This window comes from Gymnodraco acuticeps, unplaced genomic scaffold (genome assembly GCF_902827175.1).
Source record: "Gymnodraco acuticeps unplaced genomic scaffold, fGymAcu1.1, whole genome shotgun sequence".
Classification (NCBI taxonomy): domain Eukaryota; kingdom Metazoa; phylum Chordata; class Actinopteri; order Perciformes; family Bathydraconidae; genus Gymnodraco; species Gymnodraco acuticeps.
The window spans coordinates 479,238-498,939 of record NW_022989883.1 but is presented as its reverse complement, the minus strand read 5'-3'; the positions used below and the strand labels follow the sequence as shown (position 1 = coordinate 498,939).

The window sequence follows — 19,702 nt, the reverse complement described above, 5'->3', positions numbered from 1 at the left end:
TCAGCTCAGAGCCTGAGCCCAAACATTGATGACCTTGCACCCAAGATGAGATGCCAAGTATCTGAACTAGCATCACAGAGCAGCACACTGAGTTTAATGGATGTTTCCTTCTGCACTTTCTCTCTCACGACAACAGGGCATGTTTGGTTTTCTCTTTGAGGGAAATAGTTTTGTTGAAGCTGTTGTTGGCCTGTGGAAAAATGTAATCATAAGAAATGACTCCGGAGAAGCTGCAGATAGAGCCATAAGAAATGAATGCAACTGATTATTTAATGTTTAATTTTGTTTTGATAGGCAATAATTTAAGCTTTGTTAGTTCCAGGTTTAATATGTGCAACAAGTTCATTTCAATACGTTCTGCAATAAACATTGAACCAGTCCGGCCCTCCACTAGTACCCATTTTTTTATTTTGGCCTACTGTGTATTTGAGTTTGACCCCCCTGGTTTAAATACTCAAATATTTAAACTCTGTCTTTGCTCTTTTTGTGTGTTTTTTCAATGGATTCTGGTAGCTTTGAATACAGCATTGATAAAGGCTTTAATCTCCCTTAGGAACGGGCTGTATGACAGCAAAGTAAAGCGGTAAGAATCCTCAAAATATAGCACTCACTTAACCTGATATCGCTTTTTTAGATGGGCCTTTTATTTGGGTGTCTAAAACACGTTTCGCTGTTATCCCGACTGCGTAAATAAGTTAGCTTCCTTCCAATAAATAACTGGGGGCTTTCAAAACAACATCTACATTTGTGTAGATAAAACACTAACTGTGGATAAGTAACTCATACAACCCCACTTTAAAAAATCTAAAACTATCCCTTTAAATCGGTCTCAATTCCATGACAATCGCAAATAAATCATCTTAGATAGGAGGTTCTGTTTCACTGTGAATATAATTGGGTTCCTTTTAAGTAGCTTTTGTTTTTAAATGATCCAAGTTGTCAAAGATTATAATCAAGAAAATAAAATCTGAAATAACTGATCCAGAAAAATCACACTGACATATTTTCTCCACATGATGAAATGTAACATATGTGACCCGTCGTTATGAAAGCTGTTTCTTTCCCTGCAGCGAAAAGCCGCTTGACTTTACACCGTACAAAATGTCAGCCGGTGTGTTCACACACACTCAAAGGGCTTCTGTTGGCTTCCTGACAGCTCCTCTCCTCCGGGGAAACAGAGACGTGACATTTGAAGGTCAGTGGACCAACAGAGCTACGTTTTCACTGTTTTACATAATATTCTTCATCTTTTCTTCCACTTATTTATCCAGAAAGCCAAATCGAAGAATGATCTGGACAAAGAGAATCAATCTCAGAGTATACACATGAACTTTAGAGTTTTTTCTTCTCCTTTTCTGCAGCTCAAGTCCACCAGTCTGCTTCTTCTGGATGTTATGTGTGTGTGTAAATGGCTGCAGGTATGTGTGTGTGTGTTTTTATTGTGTGTAGACATTCAGTACCCGGTAGCATTGGCATGTATGCTGAGTGTGGAGAAGGGTGGTTCTGATGCTGGAGCGGCGAAGCTGTAGGCAGCGTACGCCACGACGGAGCCCAACATCAAACCCGACATGTAGGAGACCGTCATGGTGTTTCCTGCAGAGAAACAGAGAAGAGAAGTGATAGACAAAGAGAATAAATAACCTGCTTATCCGGAGAGAATGCTACTTAAAAAATCTAACTTTTTCTCTTTCTTATAATGATATTTATCAATAGTCAGCAGTGGAAGAAGTAGGGTAGGTAAGAATGGAGAAACCAGCTCGAGTGCACTAGAATTTGAAAGTACGAAGCCGAAAAAAATCTGCCCCTTCCTTCAGACTTCCTCACAGAGCCCCTCCTCCAACACACACGAACGCGCACATGACCAATGAGGGCACGAGATAAGTTTGTGCCCCGATGGGAGGCTGACAGGCAGGTAGGCCATCCAGTTACTTTAGCCGGGCCGGCTCAGATGATTGGTCGTGCTTTTTACAGCGCCACGGCTTCCACAGATTAAATGTTTTAATGTATTTATTGTCAAAGCATTTCATGTATTCATTGCTATCGGGATGTTAAGAGCATTCCATGGAATATAACAAAAAGTGTTTCTGAAGTGAATTACCTACCCCACCTTTAAGAACAACTGTATAGTGTAGAAACACTCTGTTAGTCTGGCATTCAAGTAGAGCACAATTACTTCTAAAATGTTCAGTACTTGAGGGAAAGTATTTTTCAACCACTGAATCTGTTTTGTTTTGGTGTGACTTACAGATTGTTGGAGATGTCTGCCTGCTCTCCAGAATAATGGAACAAAATGGTGCTCATTTGTAAAACTCAACCGAAATGTCTCCATGACCCGGTTACTCAAGATAATCGACAGACCTTGTTTCGAGCAGTTGAGTCAGGTAGTGTTAGAAATTAAAATCAATGTTTTGATGGCATAATGTACCTTAAATGTACCTTCAGTTTAAATGCTGTTTTATACTGAAAAACCAGAAAATTATTGTGCACAACCAGTTAAGCTTTTATTCTGAAAATCCTTCATCTCCGATTAGCAGTTAGCATGTGGCTAGTTTACCATTTCTTATAGAGGTTAATTTAGTAGCGAAATGACATGGAGTGATGCACACCGAAACCTACTGATTTTAACACTGCAACTATAGACGTATTATTATTGCTGAATATTAAATGAAGGTATAGTTTATTTGAATAAAGTTATTGTTTACAGACGTGGGTAAGATGTGACAACATCCGGAATGACCAGAAACCAAACCAGCCGTGAAGTATTTTCTGTATTTTTTAGAATATTAACTACAACGTTTAGAATGTGTTAAAGGAAAAGTGATGAAAGACAATATGAGGAGAAGAGGCGTGTTTAAGTATGTATTGAATGTACAATGCCTGAATCCTCTGTTTAAACGTAACAACGGACATTAAGATGTGGAGGGCCGGCCCGCAGGGAGGAGCCTACAGAAGCTATATAAGAGCAGCACCTGAGCGGTTCGGCCTCTTTTCTCTGCTAGCGAGGGCCAGAGACAGCTGCTTTTCTGTCGGACAATATCCTGTTTGTGACTGTACCGCGCCTTTTATTAATTAAAGTACCAATTTGAAAACATCTCAGAGATAGGCCGCAAGGTGAACCTCGAAAAGTCCTTTAGAAAAGAAATCCCGCTCCACAGAAGTGAAACTACACAATCTTTAGTTCATAAAAAAGAACGAGTCATGCTTATCCACCAAAAAAAATATCGTCGCTAAAATTCCTGCCAATTCTTCTAGGCACGTAATTATTGGCTGAACTAGTCCCTTCGAAGCGTAATAATATCTTGGTCCAAAGTCGTGCCACGGTTCATCACGTGATCGTGCTACACCAATTGGGTAGCTGCATATTGTCAACAGAAGTGAAAGATGGCGGCCGCCATGGTTTCATCGAGTAGCGGAGACGAGGAAAACGCACCAGAAAGTCTCAAAAAGTCAAAATTGTCAACACACAAACATTGTTACATGCATATTACGTCTGTGAAGCACGAAAAGGTTGATTGTTTTACCAATACAAGATGGAATACGTACAGGACAAGCTTACAACGGTCGCTCGGCTTGAAGGGAGACTCTCGGAACGTGGTGGCTGAAAACCACAAGCACTGTCTTGATTTCGAGTTCGAAGATATTCCTGAGGACGCTGGCTTCCACCACACATGCTACATAAGGTTTACCGACACAAAGGCCATGACGAAGGTGGAAAGACGGCTCGCACGTGAGGGAGATCAAGACGTTAGGGAGGACCTTGAGGTCGAGCCCATCCCATCGACGTCTCGCAGCACGTACCGAAGCCAAACAGAGAAGCTACGATCAAGGTCAGGCCTGCCAATCGCAGGCTCTGGCCCCGTCCTTCCTGCCCTGTGCATTATATGCAAGATGAAGGAGAAAATGATCATCAAAGCAGGCAAGCGACAAAGGGATCAACTGTGTAAGGCTGAAACATTAAAAGCAGGTAAGCAAACCCCCTCCCCCACCCACACACACACTACACACACACCACACACACACACACACACACACACACACACATTCTCTGTGGTTGAATAACTGAAAGGTACAATTATGTGTGAGAGATACGTCAACAAACTCATTGAGTTGTCCTTTTTTTCCGTTTAGGCAAATTGCAGAAAGCTGCTGAGAAGAAAGATGACCAAAGTGTTCTTTTACATATAAAAGACAAAGACTGTGTGGCTCTGGAGGTGCGGTACCACAAAAGCTGTTACAGTCAGTACACCATGTTTTTGCTGAGACCTGACAAACCAGAGACAGAACAGTAAGTTATTTCTCCTTGGATTGCTTTACCTATTTGCACTACCACCAGACTGAAGTCCAGGTGTGTGTCGGCGATGGCTATATATATATATATACACATACACATACTTAACATTATAAGTAAACATCCAATTTCCTTCTGTTATATGTGCACACAATCACAACACTTATTCATTTATCCATTTATTTACTTCTCATTCATGTGTTGTAGGGATGAGGCAATGTTTGATGCCAGTTACAAGCTGTTCTGTGAGAGGATCATCCGCCAGAGGCTGCTTGTCAACAATGAGGTGCTTAGAATGGGCCAGCTGAGGCAGGCCTTCATTGACATGGTGAAAGCAAACGAAGGTGTTGATGCTTCAAACTACAGGTAACTGCAATGTAATACAAGTCTTATTATTTATCATGTGCAAGGCCAGCTTTAAACAAAATGTGTATGACAGGCCTGTTTGGAGAAACCCCCATGATGTGTAGTGTGTAGTGTTGTTTGTGATGATGTGGGCCTTTATTTGGCTTCTTTGGTGTTAAATGTGCTGTATGGCAGATAGGTTCTAGTCTGTAATGTCTTGTATCACCTCCACCACTCTGCTTTTGATGGTACTCCTGTGACTCGTAATTGTCACTGTTTTGTTGTGTTACAGACAGGATCTGTTGAAGAAGAGGCTGGCTAGAACGGTCCCGTAGAGCTGATGCAGGGTCACAACTAATAACAATCTTCAGCCCAGATCAGAGAACTCCAACCCAGTGGAAGAAGTTTCTCTCTGACGGAAAAAATAAGGAAGCACTGGCCGAATTCCTTTATGTGGCATGGACACATGCAGACCTCACAACAGTGGGTAAAAACCTCAGCTTGTACATTGCCCATCAAAATCAATGCCACTGTGTAACTGTCATGGAGGGTGTACAGTCTGTTGATGTTGTTGAAGACCTGCAGTGTGATCATGAGGAATGTGACACACGGGTGTTTTTACATGCCCAACATGCTGCACAGGAGCACAAAGCTGTCATCATCAAGAGCTCGGACACTGATGTGGCAGTCATTGCTGTAAGTCTGCAGGCAGATTTGCCATGCAGCTTATATGTGTTCACAGGGACTGGCAACAGGACACGGATCATTGACATTGCCATGGTGTCATCAGCTCTCGGAACCAGTGTGTGTTCAGCCTTGATTGGAATTCACACGTTCTCTGGGTGTGACTCCACAAGCGCTTTCTATGGCAAAGGCAAAAGAAAGTCATTTGCTGTTGCATGTGAGAAAGATGACTACCTTAAGGCTTTCAGAAGTTTAGGTACTAACTTTGACTTGGAGCAATCAACATTTGCACTTCTTTGCCGGTATGTATGTCACCTGTATGATCAGCCAGCAGCCGAACATGTAAATGATGCTAGGTACAAGGCTTTCTGTATGGCATCATCGGCCTTGCCAGAATTAAGCATTCCCCCTACTCATGATGCCCTCCATCAGCACTGCAAAAGGGCAAATTACCAGGCAGCAATAATGAGGTCCTGTCTCAAAAGAGAAATGAATGCTCCATCACCTGCTGGATATGGTTGGGAAATAGAGGATGGGAACTTACACGTCACCTGGATGACAAGAAATCCTGCCCCTGACAGTGTGTTGCATGTGATACACTGCAGCTGCAAAGAGTCTGCCTGTGAGAAAGGCAGATGTTCATGCTTCTCTGCAGGACTCTGTTGCACAGACTTATGTCGTTGCTCAAATTGTGCAAATAAAAAAGAAACAGAGGAAGAGAACGATGACTGCCCTGACACTGACAGTGAGGAATAGGAATAAAAGAGCCTTCTTTCCATCTTTCTTAAGCTCTTTTCTGTTCTTTTGGTTTTAGTGCCTGGCCGACGCGCTCACACATCACTCATAGATACGTTTGTTTTTGGTACTAGAACAGAGTATAATCAGCAGGACTCTTTTAACCAGCTGAGGCAATCACAGCACCAATCAGCCGCTCCGCCCAGCCTGACACCAATCAATTATACTACATTACATGTCCTTCTACTGTTTTCTATGTCATACCTTTTATATTTGTAATAAATCTCGTTTTTATGGTTCATCAGTGTTGTTTTCATTTGTGGAGGGATGAATGAGTAAATAAATGAATCAATGGACATTGGTATAAGTAAGGCAAGGCAAGTTTATTTATATAGCACTTTTCAACACAAGGCAATTCAAAGTGTTTTACAAAAAATGAAAGACATTAAGAAAATGGCATTTAAAATCAGTCATTCAAAAGAAAAGCTAATAAAAGAAACATTAAAAGAAAAAATACATGGATAAAAGTTACAGTGCAGTCTAAGATATGAATAGTTCAATTAAAAGCAGCAACAAAAAGAAAAGTCTTCAGCCTGGAAGTACTGCATTTTATTGATCTAAATTACTTAACGTAACAAGTTAACCTTCTTCTTGGACGCAGAAATCAAGTCATGTTTATTTTAAGAGTGCATTTAACGTGTACAGGGTAACAACAGACAGACAAAAAGTCCTCAGTCTAATGGAATAATCCCAATGAACCTAGCGATGTGAACATGGCAGTCCAGGAATGATAGTTTGATAAATATGAGTTTGATATACTTTATTAATCCCCGTGGGGAAATTGTTTGTAGCTGGAGTTGGCTGATAAACGCTGCTAGTCAATGTTGATTCGATGGTCAACTCTGTTCCCAGATAGTAAAACCTCTCACAAATACCGCGTATATAACGCAAATACCTCGGACTTAGTGATGTATTAAGACATATGACAAAACATGACATAAAACAAGCATACAGCACTGTTTAGAATCCATTTGGTCTGGTTTAGCGTAACCATGGCGGCCGCCATCTTTCACTTCTGTTGACAATATGCAGCTACCCAATTGGTGTAGCACGATCACGTGACGAACCGTGGCACGACTTTGGACCAAGATATTATTACGCTTCGAAGGGACTAGTTCAGCCAATAATTACGTGCCTAGAAGAATTGGCAGGAATTTTAGCGACGATATTTTTTTTGGTGGATAAGCATGACTCGTTCTTTTTTATGAACTAAAGATTGTGTAGTTTCACTTCTGTGGAGCGGGTTGAAACGATAACAGGGTTCACCTTATGGCCTAAGACTCCATTTAGTCTCCTTTTTAAGCTTCTCTTTCCTGGACGCGAGAATAACCATCACAGTTAACAATTGGTGCTCCGCGACGTGATTCTCGTTGGACAGAAGAGACTACACAACCAGCTGTTTTCCGGAGACGCGGTTTCCGTTCGACACAACGAGCTCGAATACTTGGTAAGAGGAAACCTGTTAAATCAAATTCTTCATAGTTTATGCAGTACAAAATAGGTTTGTGTTGGACGGAGGCCAGCGGATCCTGAAAATAGCTGTGTATTTAATGTTAAAACAACCAAATTTATAACAATAAGAATTCCATAACACGTGGCGTTGCATTTTCACAATCAGGGTGAGTTCAAATTTCTTTTTTCATATATCTAACCCTGCATGCTATTAATTTGTGTGTGTGTAGTATTTTAAAATATAAATGTGTGTGGCCATTGTACTTTGGGTAGGTGTCTTGTTGTGTTTTCATGTAGGTGTCCCTTGTTACGTCAGTAGTTAAATTAGCCTATGACGTAAGGATATATAAGTCCATTTAACGATTATTGTTAAGATCTATGGGACATAGCGAATTGATTAAGGATCAAGTAATTGAAAACCAACAAGGCATAGCGAATCAACTTAGGGTTGAGTAACTGAAGACAGTGCTAGTCGAAAACAGTTGAGAACTGTTTTAAAAAAGTCCTTTTGAGGAAAGGCTTGATTAAGGTGTAAGCTTTATCAGTGGTCATAACTGTTCTAGTTTCAACCAAGATATTGCGGGTGGAATACGAGATGTGGAGTTACAACAGCATTACGTTAAATTGACGACGGTCATTTAATGGTCGCTGATAAGTTACCATAATACTCCCACCTAGCGTGTCGAAATGGCAGCAGTTGACCAATAGTGGACTATAAAGTCAAATAATACGTAGATAGGTTTATAGCTTATGCGTAAGGGTTCCTAACTTTAAGTGATGATATCAATAAGATAAAGCCCATTTTTTTCATAGTAAACTAGATAGAAATGTTATTTTAAACTGCAGTGTTGTTTTGTGTTCAATTTTCTTGACAAGATTACACCCCGCCATTATTTAAACTCCCCTCTGAGAGCCACGAGGTGTTTTCAAATCCCTTTGTTCTTCAGGTCAAAGGTTGGAAAATCAGTTGCCATCTTGTCTTGTCCTCATGCTGAAAATAAGCCACACGGCAGCCGCCATTTCGTGAAATGCTAATTGAAAGTACTCTGTTTGTTTTGACACACAGTCCCACTCACATGAGGCTAGGCACTCCATATTGAGAAGGACAAATCATATTTATTGGCAGAAGTTGGAACTATAAAATAGACAGGTTATCTTACCGTGGGAAGTTTGGTATTTGTAGGAGTCTGGTTTTGAAAATATTGTTGTTTGCAAGTGTGTATTGGCGGTTTATTTGAGATATTCTTGTTTGCAAGTGTGTATTGGCGGTTTATTTGAGATATTCTTGTTTGCAAGTGTGTTTTGGCGGTTATGTGCTGTGTTGTTTAACCATATTCACATTTTCTTCCCATTTTTAAGGAAATAAGCTTCTTCTTGTTAAAAAGAGGTCAGTTTTGCAACAGCTATCCCTAGTGGATTAAGCTGGAAATTACAACAGCGCACTCTGCTGGTAATACAGAATTATTACAAAGATATTATAACATTTTGAAGCTTAATTTTGAGTGTTATTGATGAACACATTCGCCGGGACAGAATTACAAAGTGGTTTCTAATTAACATATGAGAAACTTTACATCATAGACTTTCAAACTAGACTGTAGAATATTCAAACACCAATTGATTAAATCTAACACAAATTATGACATTTACATAGTTCCATACATTTCAGTATGCACTGTACACAGTAGATTTAGATTTTCACAAGACTTCGATTTTCTTATCTCAAAGTCAAAAGCGATACACTGTACAATTTTTATTTTAACATTTCAAAAAAAAGTTATCTTTTAATTTATTAATATTTTACAACAACAACAAAAAAAAACTTAAATCATAAAAAAAAAAATATTCTAAAAAAAAAAAAAAAAAAACCTACCCAGATTTAAAGTTAAGTTCGGATGACATAGGATATTATTTATCAGGAACGAAGGTGCTAGTCGGAGGATTAGTGTTTCAATCTTTGATAACTTAATAATATTCATTCGAATAGTTAGAGAACATGTCACCAAAAGAAACTAAATTGAGACTAGACGCAGAGCCAGGCTCAACCGCAGATATCAAGGAAAGGGTAATAATCTGATCAGATGCTTTAACCTTTCCAATTAAAAGAACTATCTGGAGTGAAGATGAAGAAAGATTTATAAGAGTTACAAGTCTGATACTCCATCTGGAATATGCCAGCCTATTGGCACACAGCATAAATGTGGTCCGAGTAGCAGACCCGCCAGTGAGGGAAGACATAGCAGAAAAAAACAAGACACCGTAGCTTGTAGGAACAAGACAAGGAGAAGGGAGGGGAAACTTCCAGAGAAGGCAGGGCAGACACCTCCAACAATTCAAGCTCAGGAAGAACCAGAGAATGCAGAGCAGACACCTCAAACAGTTAAATCTCAGATAGTGCCAGAGAATCAGATGCAGAACCAACAACCAGGAGGTTTCCAAGGAGGCACAGGCAGAAGACGTTTACGGTTTGAGGGATGTTACCATTGCAACCAAATGGGCCATTGGACCAGAGATTGCCCGCAACTACTAAGGCAACATGCACCAAACAATGGCCCTCCATGTAGTTACCCTGGGGGAGGTTTCCATGACTACGACAGAAGCAGGGGGTCTCAGGGATGTCAAAGACGAACAGCATTGCCAAACATGACCCAAATGCCACTGACACCCTGGTATCAACCACAACAATGAGGAAGCTCAGAGGGCCAGACCACCAGGTGATGCATCTTCAGCACAAGGGTATTTTGAAATCCAGCTACATTGAGCCATATATGTCACCACAGAAGGGAGAGGTTTAATGTTTAATGTAAAAACAGAATCGAGAGTAGCATTTGCATTTACACATAAAGCATCCACAGAATAGAACATTTAGCAGACTATTTTTGTAATTATGAGAAGGAAAGAGATTACGAGTGATGTTGTTCCCCCACACAGAAAACTATTGTGTCCACACAGCTAGTGAGGTCAAGACGATGGGGTTTCCACCCAAAAATATGAAGACGGAAACCTAGTACTCGCCCAAGACGGAGGATCCATACCAAATCCTCCTGTTTACACCGACTGCAGTTCAAGGGGCGGCGATACACCTGACGTGGAGCTGTTGAGACCTAAAAACAGAAACTCGCTTCTGCTGTGGTGAAGTCTGGCTACAAAGGGAGGTGTCCGATAGGGTCGCTTGTCTCAAACCAGTGAAGAAGTCAACAAGAACCCAGCAGAACTAGAGAGTGACTGTTAGCGGGAGAACAGTGACAGAGCGACAGAGACTGGCACAACATTTTCCAGCCAGTACATAGATAGACCCCGTCAGAAGACCGGGGCTGTGTTTAAAGGGGAACTTCATTTATTGTTAGTGGAAGTGTAGTTTTTTAGTCAAACAATTATGTGATTTATGGAGTCAGATTACATTTTTCTCAAACACAATTTTATAATCGGTCTGAAGTATCTGTTTTAAGGCAATGAGCTGCAGATTAAATAACATAACACTGATTGAGAGCTTGGATGAAGAAGTTGTAGGGTTTTTAACAACAGTTTAAAGAATCAGTTTTTATTATATATTCTTGAGTAATTTTACTGATTTATAGTGTAGTGCGTAAGGCACTATCTCATTTTGAGAGAGGGCCACCAGCCCTTCATGCATGTCACCCTCTGTGAGAATGGTTCGTATGTTTCCCTCTAGTTTAGATAAATATTATTTTATTATATCTTTGTTCAGCAGTATCAAACAATCCTCTAATCCTAGAATTATTGAGACGCATTAGCGACACCAGGGGTATTGTTTTTAGCAGCAACAATGATGCATAATACCAGGACAAAAGCCATTATTGCAACATGTAAACCATTTTTGTGCTAATGGCAGATTTGAGTGAATATGTTTTTATACCATCAGAAAACCATACATCATACGATATTTTGTGCGCCTTATGGGTACACGGAGAAGTTATATTTATTTAATGCAACGTTATGGGTTTTACATGTCCTGTTCAGAATAGGGTAATCATTGCAATATTAATTGAGCATGTTCTGCTCAAAGGAGGGAGTGTCATGATTATACAGATATGTTGATTTCAGTGACGTTGTAGTTCATAAATAATAACATGTAGTTAACAATAGGTCTCATAACGACAAAAGGTATGCCGACGCTTGGGCCTCCTCCAAGGAGGGAGTGGTCCAGTTCTAGATATTAGACGAATAAAAGTAATGAATATGTCAGAACTCTGAGTAATATTATCCAAGTTTTGTCTACACAGGCTAAGAAAGCTACAGAGATACCAGACGAGACACCAGAAGAGACTCCTGTTCGGCCAGGTGATTGGGTGAGGGTGAAAGTTCACAAAAGACAGTGAGCTGATCCCCGGTGGACGGAACAGTGAGAAGTTGTAACGAACTTCACACGCGCTCCGGTTTAAAGGTAAAGAAAAAGGAGCAAATTGACACCACCTCACACATTGTCACCCTTCACTGGCAACTTCCAGAACATTATTGGGAGTTAGGACTGATTTGGCAGAGCTGGAACAAAACAATAAATAGAAATAAGATAAAGATAGAAACAGCTCAAAAGACGAATTGTCTATAGATTTTTATAGATAGTACACTAAAGTGAAAACCTATTTTTGTTTTACATCTGAAAAAGAGTCAAATTTTAGTATACGTTATTATAGTACTCATTATTTAAATTCTGTAACTGACACCAAGGGAGAAAATAGAGATGATGTCAAGAACAAAGCCAAAGCTATTGTGGGGTCCCCTAGGGATAAGAGTCAGAATAGCATTGTTGATTGTGCTCATTACACTTGGCACCTTTCTGGTTGGATGGGGAGTACAATATCAAGTAAGACATGGATCCATTAGTCCACTCATAGAGAATGCCCACATCACTAACAAAACTCCAGCTGTGTTTCAGAGACTTTCACTTATCCCCAGAGCCAAAAGATCAGCTGAGCTACAAGAGGAGGAGTTAGAAATACTTGGTCCCAAAGGTGAGGCGATTACAATCAAGATGATTCACCCCCCATATATGCAGTTCTTGTATCAAATGATGAGATGGGTTTAAGTGATTGGGATATGTAGGTGATGGGAATTTACAGATTAGGGGAATCTAAAAATACACTGGATCCATGTTTTAGTCTGTGCCAGAAACACCCCTGTTAAGTTTATGGACAACCAACCGGTGAACTGAGCACAATTATTGAAAAATGATTACAGTAGAAACAGGCTACTAACCCACAAGTACAGCTTTGTACGTACAAACTCTATGAACAAAATTCCCCAGCAGATTGTGGCGACATTGCAGATATGTCCAGTCACAAAAGTTACTTATGTTCTAAATAACAGTGATATTTAAAATGATGGAGAAAATATGGGGACGTTCTTTTATAGTGTGTGAAATATGTGGTGCTTGAAACATGTAGGTATTTTTAATTTATAGAAGAAAATGGTTTCCTGAAAGAGTTATTTGGAGTAGCCATGTTACAGTGGGTGGAAACAATGTTTAGGGATATGGCACAACCATTAGTAGACATTCATTGGGTTTAGATGACATTTAACATCTAAGACAGATAGTAAGATTAGGAAAATAGAGTGGAAAGGATTGGATATATTTTACCTCAGTGTGTTCGAATTAGCTATAGGTAATGCCTCCCGAGATCTCTCTCTCTCTCTCTGCCTGTCAGACTGCTACGACCCCATCTTCAGACAAATGACCTCACCACAGGAGACTCCTCCTCCTCCGGTTTAAAGACAGACAACCCGAGCTGAACCAACAACCACCTGAGGCATCCAGAACCATCTCCACCTGAGGCATCCAGAACCATCTCCACCTGAGGCATCCAGAACCAAACCAGCATGCTGACAAAGAGGCAAACTCTCATCGGTCCCTCAAACAGGACATGAAGTTCCAAACTGAGCCGCGAGATTTGGCACAAGAGCAGAGTGTGGGACATGAGAGCAGAATACACCACTCCATGCAACAGCCAAGAGACTGAAAAGGAGGAGATGAAATGCAAAGCAGTTGGGCCACTGAAAAGAATTACAGCGGGAAGATCCAAGTGCGGATGGACTGAGGAGAAGACAGGATGGAGGAGAAGACAGAACCAGAGGAGTTGGCATGGGCCAGCAGAACGTGAGGGAGTCGTGGCTTGACGACCAGAGGGGGAGAGAAGGAACACAGGAGTGAGTGAGTTTACACATAAACACACTTATTAGAAAATAATCCTAAAAACACACTGAGGGTAGAACATATTATTCAATCTTTTCATAATATAAACAAATTATTCTTATAGAGATTCTTATTCATGTGAGAATTTGGGGAAGATTTAATTTGTTACAATATAGATAGCAGGCAAATCTTTATTTGAATGGAAAATGTTAAAGGTAGAGCTGGAACCAAGCCAAAGAAAGTATTCCAATCTAGAGTATTGGTTTCTCCATTGTAGCATGGATATTACCACAGGAGAACTGTTAAGGTGGAAACAACATTTGTTTGTCGTCCAAGATGTAGAGTTTTAAAAAGACACTAAACAAAGAGCGATTGAAGATTTTAATTTTGAAAAAACTAGTACAATTGGGAGTAATACATGCGGGACCTTGGATCACTCATTTTAATGGTGCATATTTTCAACAATAAATATCGTTCAGGGAGAAGGGGTTGCTCAACCCACCCTGCAGATGTTTTAAATCTTACTTGCAGCTTCAGAGGGAGCGCACGGCACCAGAGTATGAGTTTTAAAAGACAAGTGCCACCACCTCCTAATGCTCCTCCATTTAATCAGTGATGACCTGACATTTAGAGATGTTATTTAAAAGGAGAAACATATCTGCCATGAGTGAACATTCCTGAATTGAACTACAAACCATTAATGAAATGACTTCTGTTTTTAAAGTCCTTGTTAGAGCACCCAAGGTTCCACACACTGTTAAAGGGGGTTAGCATAGTTATTTAAGTAGACCAGAAATGAAAATAAATTAGTATAATGAGTTATTGATATTCCACCGGTTTTCACACCATTTCAGGGACTTTATCACTGCATTAGAACAGACCACCCCAAAGCCAGTAGGGCTAAGAGACCAGTCCCAGGGGGAGTTTAGGCTCCAGGGTACAAGGATAGCATAGGGGCGACCAGGGGAGGCCTAAATGTAGCACTCATTCCATGTCCTAAAATACCGATTGATCACGACGGCCTCTTCTAGAGAACATATTACTTTCATACCTTAAATGGTATGAAAGGAGGGAGGGTACATTTCTCATGAGGAGACAGTTACAAATGCTAGTAGAACAAGACGGCCCACCCCAATACAGATGTTGATGAAAATGATGAGTTAGTTTGAATGATGTTAAACGATATGGATGTTCAGAGATGAGGTTGTTCAATGAATGTCCAGCCGATGTGATTCTTTAAATGATGAAATCATGTGAAGAAGTGAGCAAAATAAAATGCTAAAATGGAGTGAATCCATTTCAATGTACTTATACCATATTACAAGATAGTGTATTTTTATTTAAATTTACTCTATACTATTCCAAGATAGTTTATTTCATTTTTATTATTTTTCACTGTTCTATATGGTAGATTTCATGTATTTTCGAATCATTACAATTCTAAAATGGGTAGTTTCTTTTCACTTTGTAAAAACAAGTGACTTAACACTGAGCGTGGTATGAGAACGGTTTCTGTGAAAGGAGGGAGGAAGAAATGTTCTGATACCAAGCCATTCCTGCTATTTTGAAGAACCATATTGAATGTTAACACTAGAAGTTATGCACAAGGGAAAACTTTTATGTTTGAACACAGTCAAAGTATTTTTGTATTTTTGTAAAATTGAGGATATTCGAACCATTCCATTTTGATTGTATGTTTTTGATATGAGTTATGTACTATGCAGAGTTCAGATGAAGAACTCATTGATTTCAGTATTATACACACCTTTTAGGTGTGTAAGGAGGGATTGTTAGAAATTAAAATCAATGTTTTGATGGCATAATGTACCTTAAATGTACCTTCAGTTTAAATGCTGTTTTATACTGAAAAACCAGAAAATTATTGTGCACAACCAGTTAAGCTTTTATTCTGAAAATCCTTCATCTCCGGTTAGCAGTTAGCATGTGGCTAGTTTACCATTTCTTATAGAGGTTAATTTAGTAGCGAAATGACATGGAGTGATGCACACCGAAACCTACTGATTTTAACACTGCAACTATAGACGTATTATTATTGCTGAATATTAAATGAAGGTATAGTTTATTTGAATAAAGTTATTGTTTACAGACGTGGGTAAGATGTGACAACATCCGGAATGACCAGAAACCAAACCAGCCGTGAAGTATTTTCTGTATTTTTTAGAATATTAACTACAACGTTTAGAATGTGTTAAAGGAAAAGTGATGAAAGACAATATGAGGAGAAGAGGCGTGTTTAAGTATGTATTGAATGTACAATGCCTGAATCCTCTGTTTAAACGTAACAACGGACATTAAGATGTGGAGGGCCGGCCCGCAGGGAGGAGCCTACAGAAGCTATATAAGAGCAGCACCTGAGCGGTTCGGCCTCTTTTCTCTGCTAGCGAGGGCCAGAGACAGCTGCTTTTCTGTCGGACGATATCCTGTTTGTGACTGTACCGCGCCTTTTATTAATTAAAGTACCAATTTGAAAACATCTCAGAGACTCCATTTAGTCTCCTTTTTAAGCTTCTCTTTCCTGGACGCGAGAATAACCATCACAGTTAACAGTAGCAACTATTTTCTATTTCTACCGAATTACACCGGCAAATCCTATCACCGTGCCGAAGGAAGCGTACATCTACTCATGCTAGCATTCTTCTTTCTGCGCATCGATGCGGTTCAACAACAGTTTATTGTATCAACGCATCGGTTTGGGATTCGATTCAAACATTCGAGGTGTACAGAAACTTCTTCTTTGTCTTTGTTCTTTGTCCAATCAAAATCTAAAATCTACTCAGTTTGCATTGATACAAAGCAGAGCAGAGCGGCACATCCTCACATTTGAGAAGCTGGAGCCAGTGTTGTATTTTTTGGATACATTAATGTAATCCATCTAGAGTTTGGTTATTTATTTCCTGTCCGGTTTTACACTTAAATTAGACCTACACCTACCTTCTATCTATATTTGATTTCATATTTAATATTCCATGCCTCACATACTTATATATATAATAACTTGCTTTATGTTTTGTTACTGTCCATTTGTAATTCATCATGTATATTTTCTACTTTCTTGTTTATTTCTAGTCCTTACATTTATATTGTACAATGCCATGTCTTGTTATGCTGCTGCAACACCAACATTTCCCAAATTGGGATCAATAAAATACATCTTATCTTATCTCTACAGAAAATGAATCCCCACTGAGGTAATGTCCCCTGTTACAGTCCTTTTGTACTGTCTTAAACCTTTCTTTAGGATATTTTATGAATTGTAAGGTGTCTTTTGAAAGGCGCCTCTAAATAGAATGAGTTATTATTATTATTATTATTCTCACCTGCCAGCTCTCTCTGTTCGGGCGGCACTTTTCCCGCGGCCTGGATCATCGGCACGGACCCGAAGTATCCGTTGGTGACTCCCATGAGGAGGGAGAAGATGCAGGGCCAGGCGGGGTGAGACAGGGTGGGGGCGCTGGCCGGGTAAACACACATGACGAAGAGGGGGATGAAGACCACCCTCAGACTGCAGAAGAAGAGCAGGCGGCCTCCGGACCAATCAAAGGGCAGCGCTGCCAGGATCTGAGCAGAGAGAGAGAGAGAGAGAAGTGTGTTTTAGGGATGAGAGGTCTTACGCTTTTTGTTTGTAGTTTACAAAAAAATAATATATATACAAAAATAAAAAGTTCAACAAGAATATGACAAATTCCTCTGAAAATAAATGTGTGAAGTATAGCAGAATTTGGGGGGAAAAAGGTAGCATTGAACGAATGTGCAGAGTAAATGTTAGCAGGACAAGTTACACCTTTATCTTCCTCATTAGTGTCAGGACGTTGTTTTACTTTCCTTTTTCTTAATCTCAATACTTTTTTAAAGATTAGGTTAAATCAGCTATAATCTATAATTTAACATGAACAACTATGGAAGAGGATAAGTGCAATTTGTGGGTGATTTGACCAAAACAAAAATCTGAGTTCTGAATTTTTTCGTTGAGATTTTTGCTGAGAAAAAATACTTTACATTTTTTTTTTCCAGAATTCAATAAAAGTCAGAATTGAATTTCCGTTTGACTTTTGGTTACATCCCGGAAAATGTCTCATGTTGCCCTAATCCTCTTCTGTACACAATGGACCTCCAGCAAACACTCAAATCAAACAGTCAAACCATTCCAACTAGATTTGATTTATAATAATTAAATATTAGTAAAGTAAAGTGAAGCTTAAATAATCCCCATCACGACACACAGTTTACTGACTAAATGTAACAGTATTTGCACTCAATGTACCAAAGTGAAAATCTATAAAGAGTTCTTAAAAAGTGAACAGGACATCCACCTCCGATCCCACGAGGACATTTGCCTTTGAATACAAAATACACTTGATCAACAAGGACACAAGCATTCATCATTTCTCACTATGACCTTGTCTTCGTGTTTTCTTATATTCACATGGTAGCCCTTGGGAGATTTAATTGAGCGTCTCGGCTCTACAGAGGCAGGAGGAGTCTAACACCACAGCCGACCTTGTGGAAATCTTAAAGGAGTTGCCCCATTTTATTAAACCTGGGATATATTTTTTGGATCATTGCACTTTGCTCAAAGGCTTTATGTGAATAAAAGAAAGCTTATCTGGTGCCCTTAAGGTATAATTTGACATTGAAAGGAAGAAAGTAGCTTGAGTTAACGCCATCTTTTTAAAGTTCAGGTTCATTTGTATTATCTAACAAATGGCCGGGATGTTAAAAGCCCACACATTTATATCATAAGTTTGTTTGTTGATGTTATGTTATAAGTGTCTTTCCTTTAATGCTCCCGGTTAATTGAGCTGACGTAATTTTTTGTTGTTATATTTTTCATTAGTTTTACCAAAATAACTTGATTTAATTGTATTTAAAATAACATTTCTAAAGAAATAAATCCTTAGAATCTGCCTGTTCAGTTTCTGTTGGAATGTGAAGGGTTAAATAAAAGAAGCTCATCTCTGCAGGTGAAGATAGGAGCTGATGGTCCTGCTGTCAACTCACAGAGGGCCAGCTAGGGTAACTCAACGGTTGCGTTCCAATAATCCAAAAATCAGCTCCTAAATTCTAACCCTATCTCCTATTCCTTGACCTCTGAGTGAAACGTCACGGGTTAAGGGATAGTGGATAGGAGAATTCAAAAGGATTTAGGAGAAGAGACTGCGGTACTTTAGAGAATCCGAATGCACTTTCTCTATCCGACGTGTTTATGATGCGCCAGCGGACGTCATGAATGTGCGTCTGCTGCTGTGGGGTAACCATGGAAACTACAGTTTTCTATACAGCGGACTACAACATGGATGTTTAATAAGAAGGAGGGACTAAACTCATCTAGAGACTCTGCACCGTGCTCTGATGCTGTTGCTTTATGCTTTATGAACGTGGACAACAGAGAAACATATTCTTCAGGACCAAAGTTGGAATTGAAATAAAAAAGGAAAGTGAAACTTATGCTCGTCCCTCTCCCTCCGGTCCACATTAATACAAATGATCCCAATACGTATGATTGTATGAACTATGAAAAGATCTTAAAATCAATACAAATGTATTTATTATAAACGTTAGTCCTTAACATCTATCACTGTGTACATCACCATTCAAACATCTTTTAAAAGTTGAACAAACCCCACACAGCTCAGTGAAATGTTGACTTTATTTGATCATTTCAGTAAAAACTAACATTCATATTTCTCTTTTTGATTATAATACTGATGAACGTTCAAAACAAAGCACTTTGGCTACTTACCACAGACGTTTTAAAAAGCTTAATAAGCACTGTAACTTTCATGATATCATTTCTCCGTCATAATCGATTGTTTCCGTGAACGGCCGACTGTTGTGAGACGTCAAATGCTGCGGCTGCAAGGCATTGTGGGGCAGCACTTTCTCCTCTCCTTTCGGTTAGGGAGGTCCAGTGGTTCCTAAGCTAAAGGAGGTTATAAAGGAAGTTTGAAACCTCCTTTCCTATCATT

General features: G+C 39.6%; 1 protein-coding gene across 2 annotated transcripts in view; it reads right to left on the bottom strand.

The window, feature by feature from the left end:
• Positions 1-206: 206 nt before the first annotated feature.
• Positions 207-19,702, bottom strand: part of slc29a4 (solute carrier family 29 member 4) — a 41,362-nt gene continuing 21,866 nt past the window's right edge. The window contains exons 10-11 of one of the 2 annotated variants that reach the window (XM_034198945.1): positions 17,054-17,294; positions 207-1,593 (exon numbers count right to left, since the gene is read on the bottom strand). In XM_034198945.1, the coding sequence (XP_034054836.1) occupies positions 1,454-1,593; positions 17,054-17,294 (381 nt within the window). In that variant the 3' untranslated portion in view covers positions 207-1,453. The remainder of the gene's footprint in view (positions 1,594-17,053; positions 17,295-19,702) is intronic. The other variant, XM_034198936.1, reaches the window with a different exon arrangement.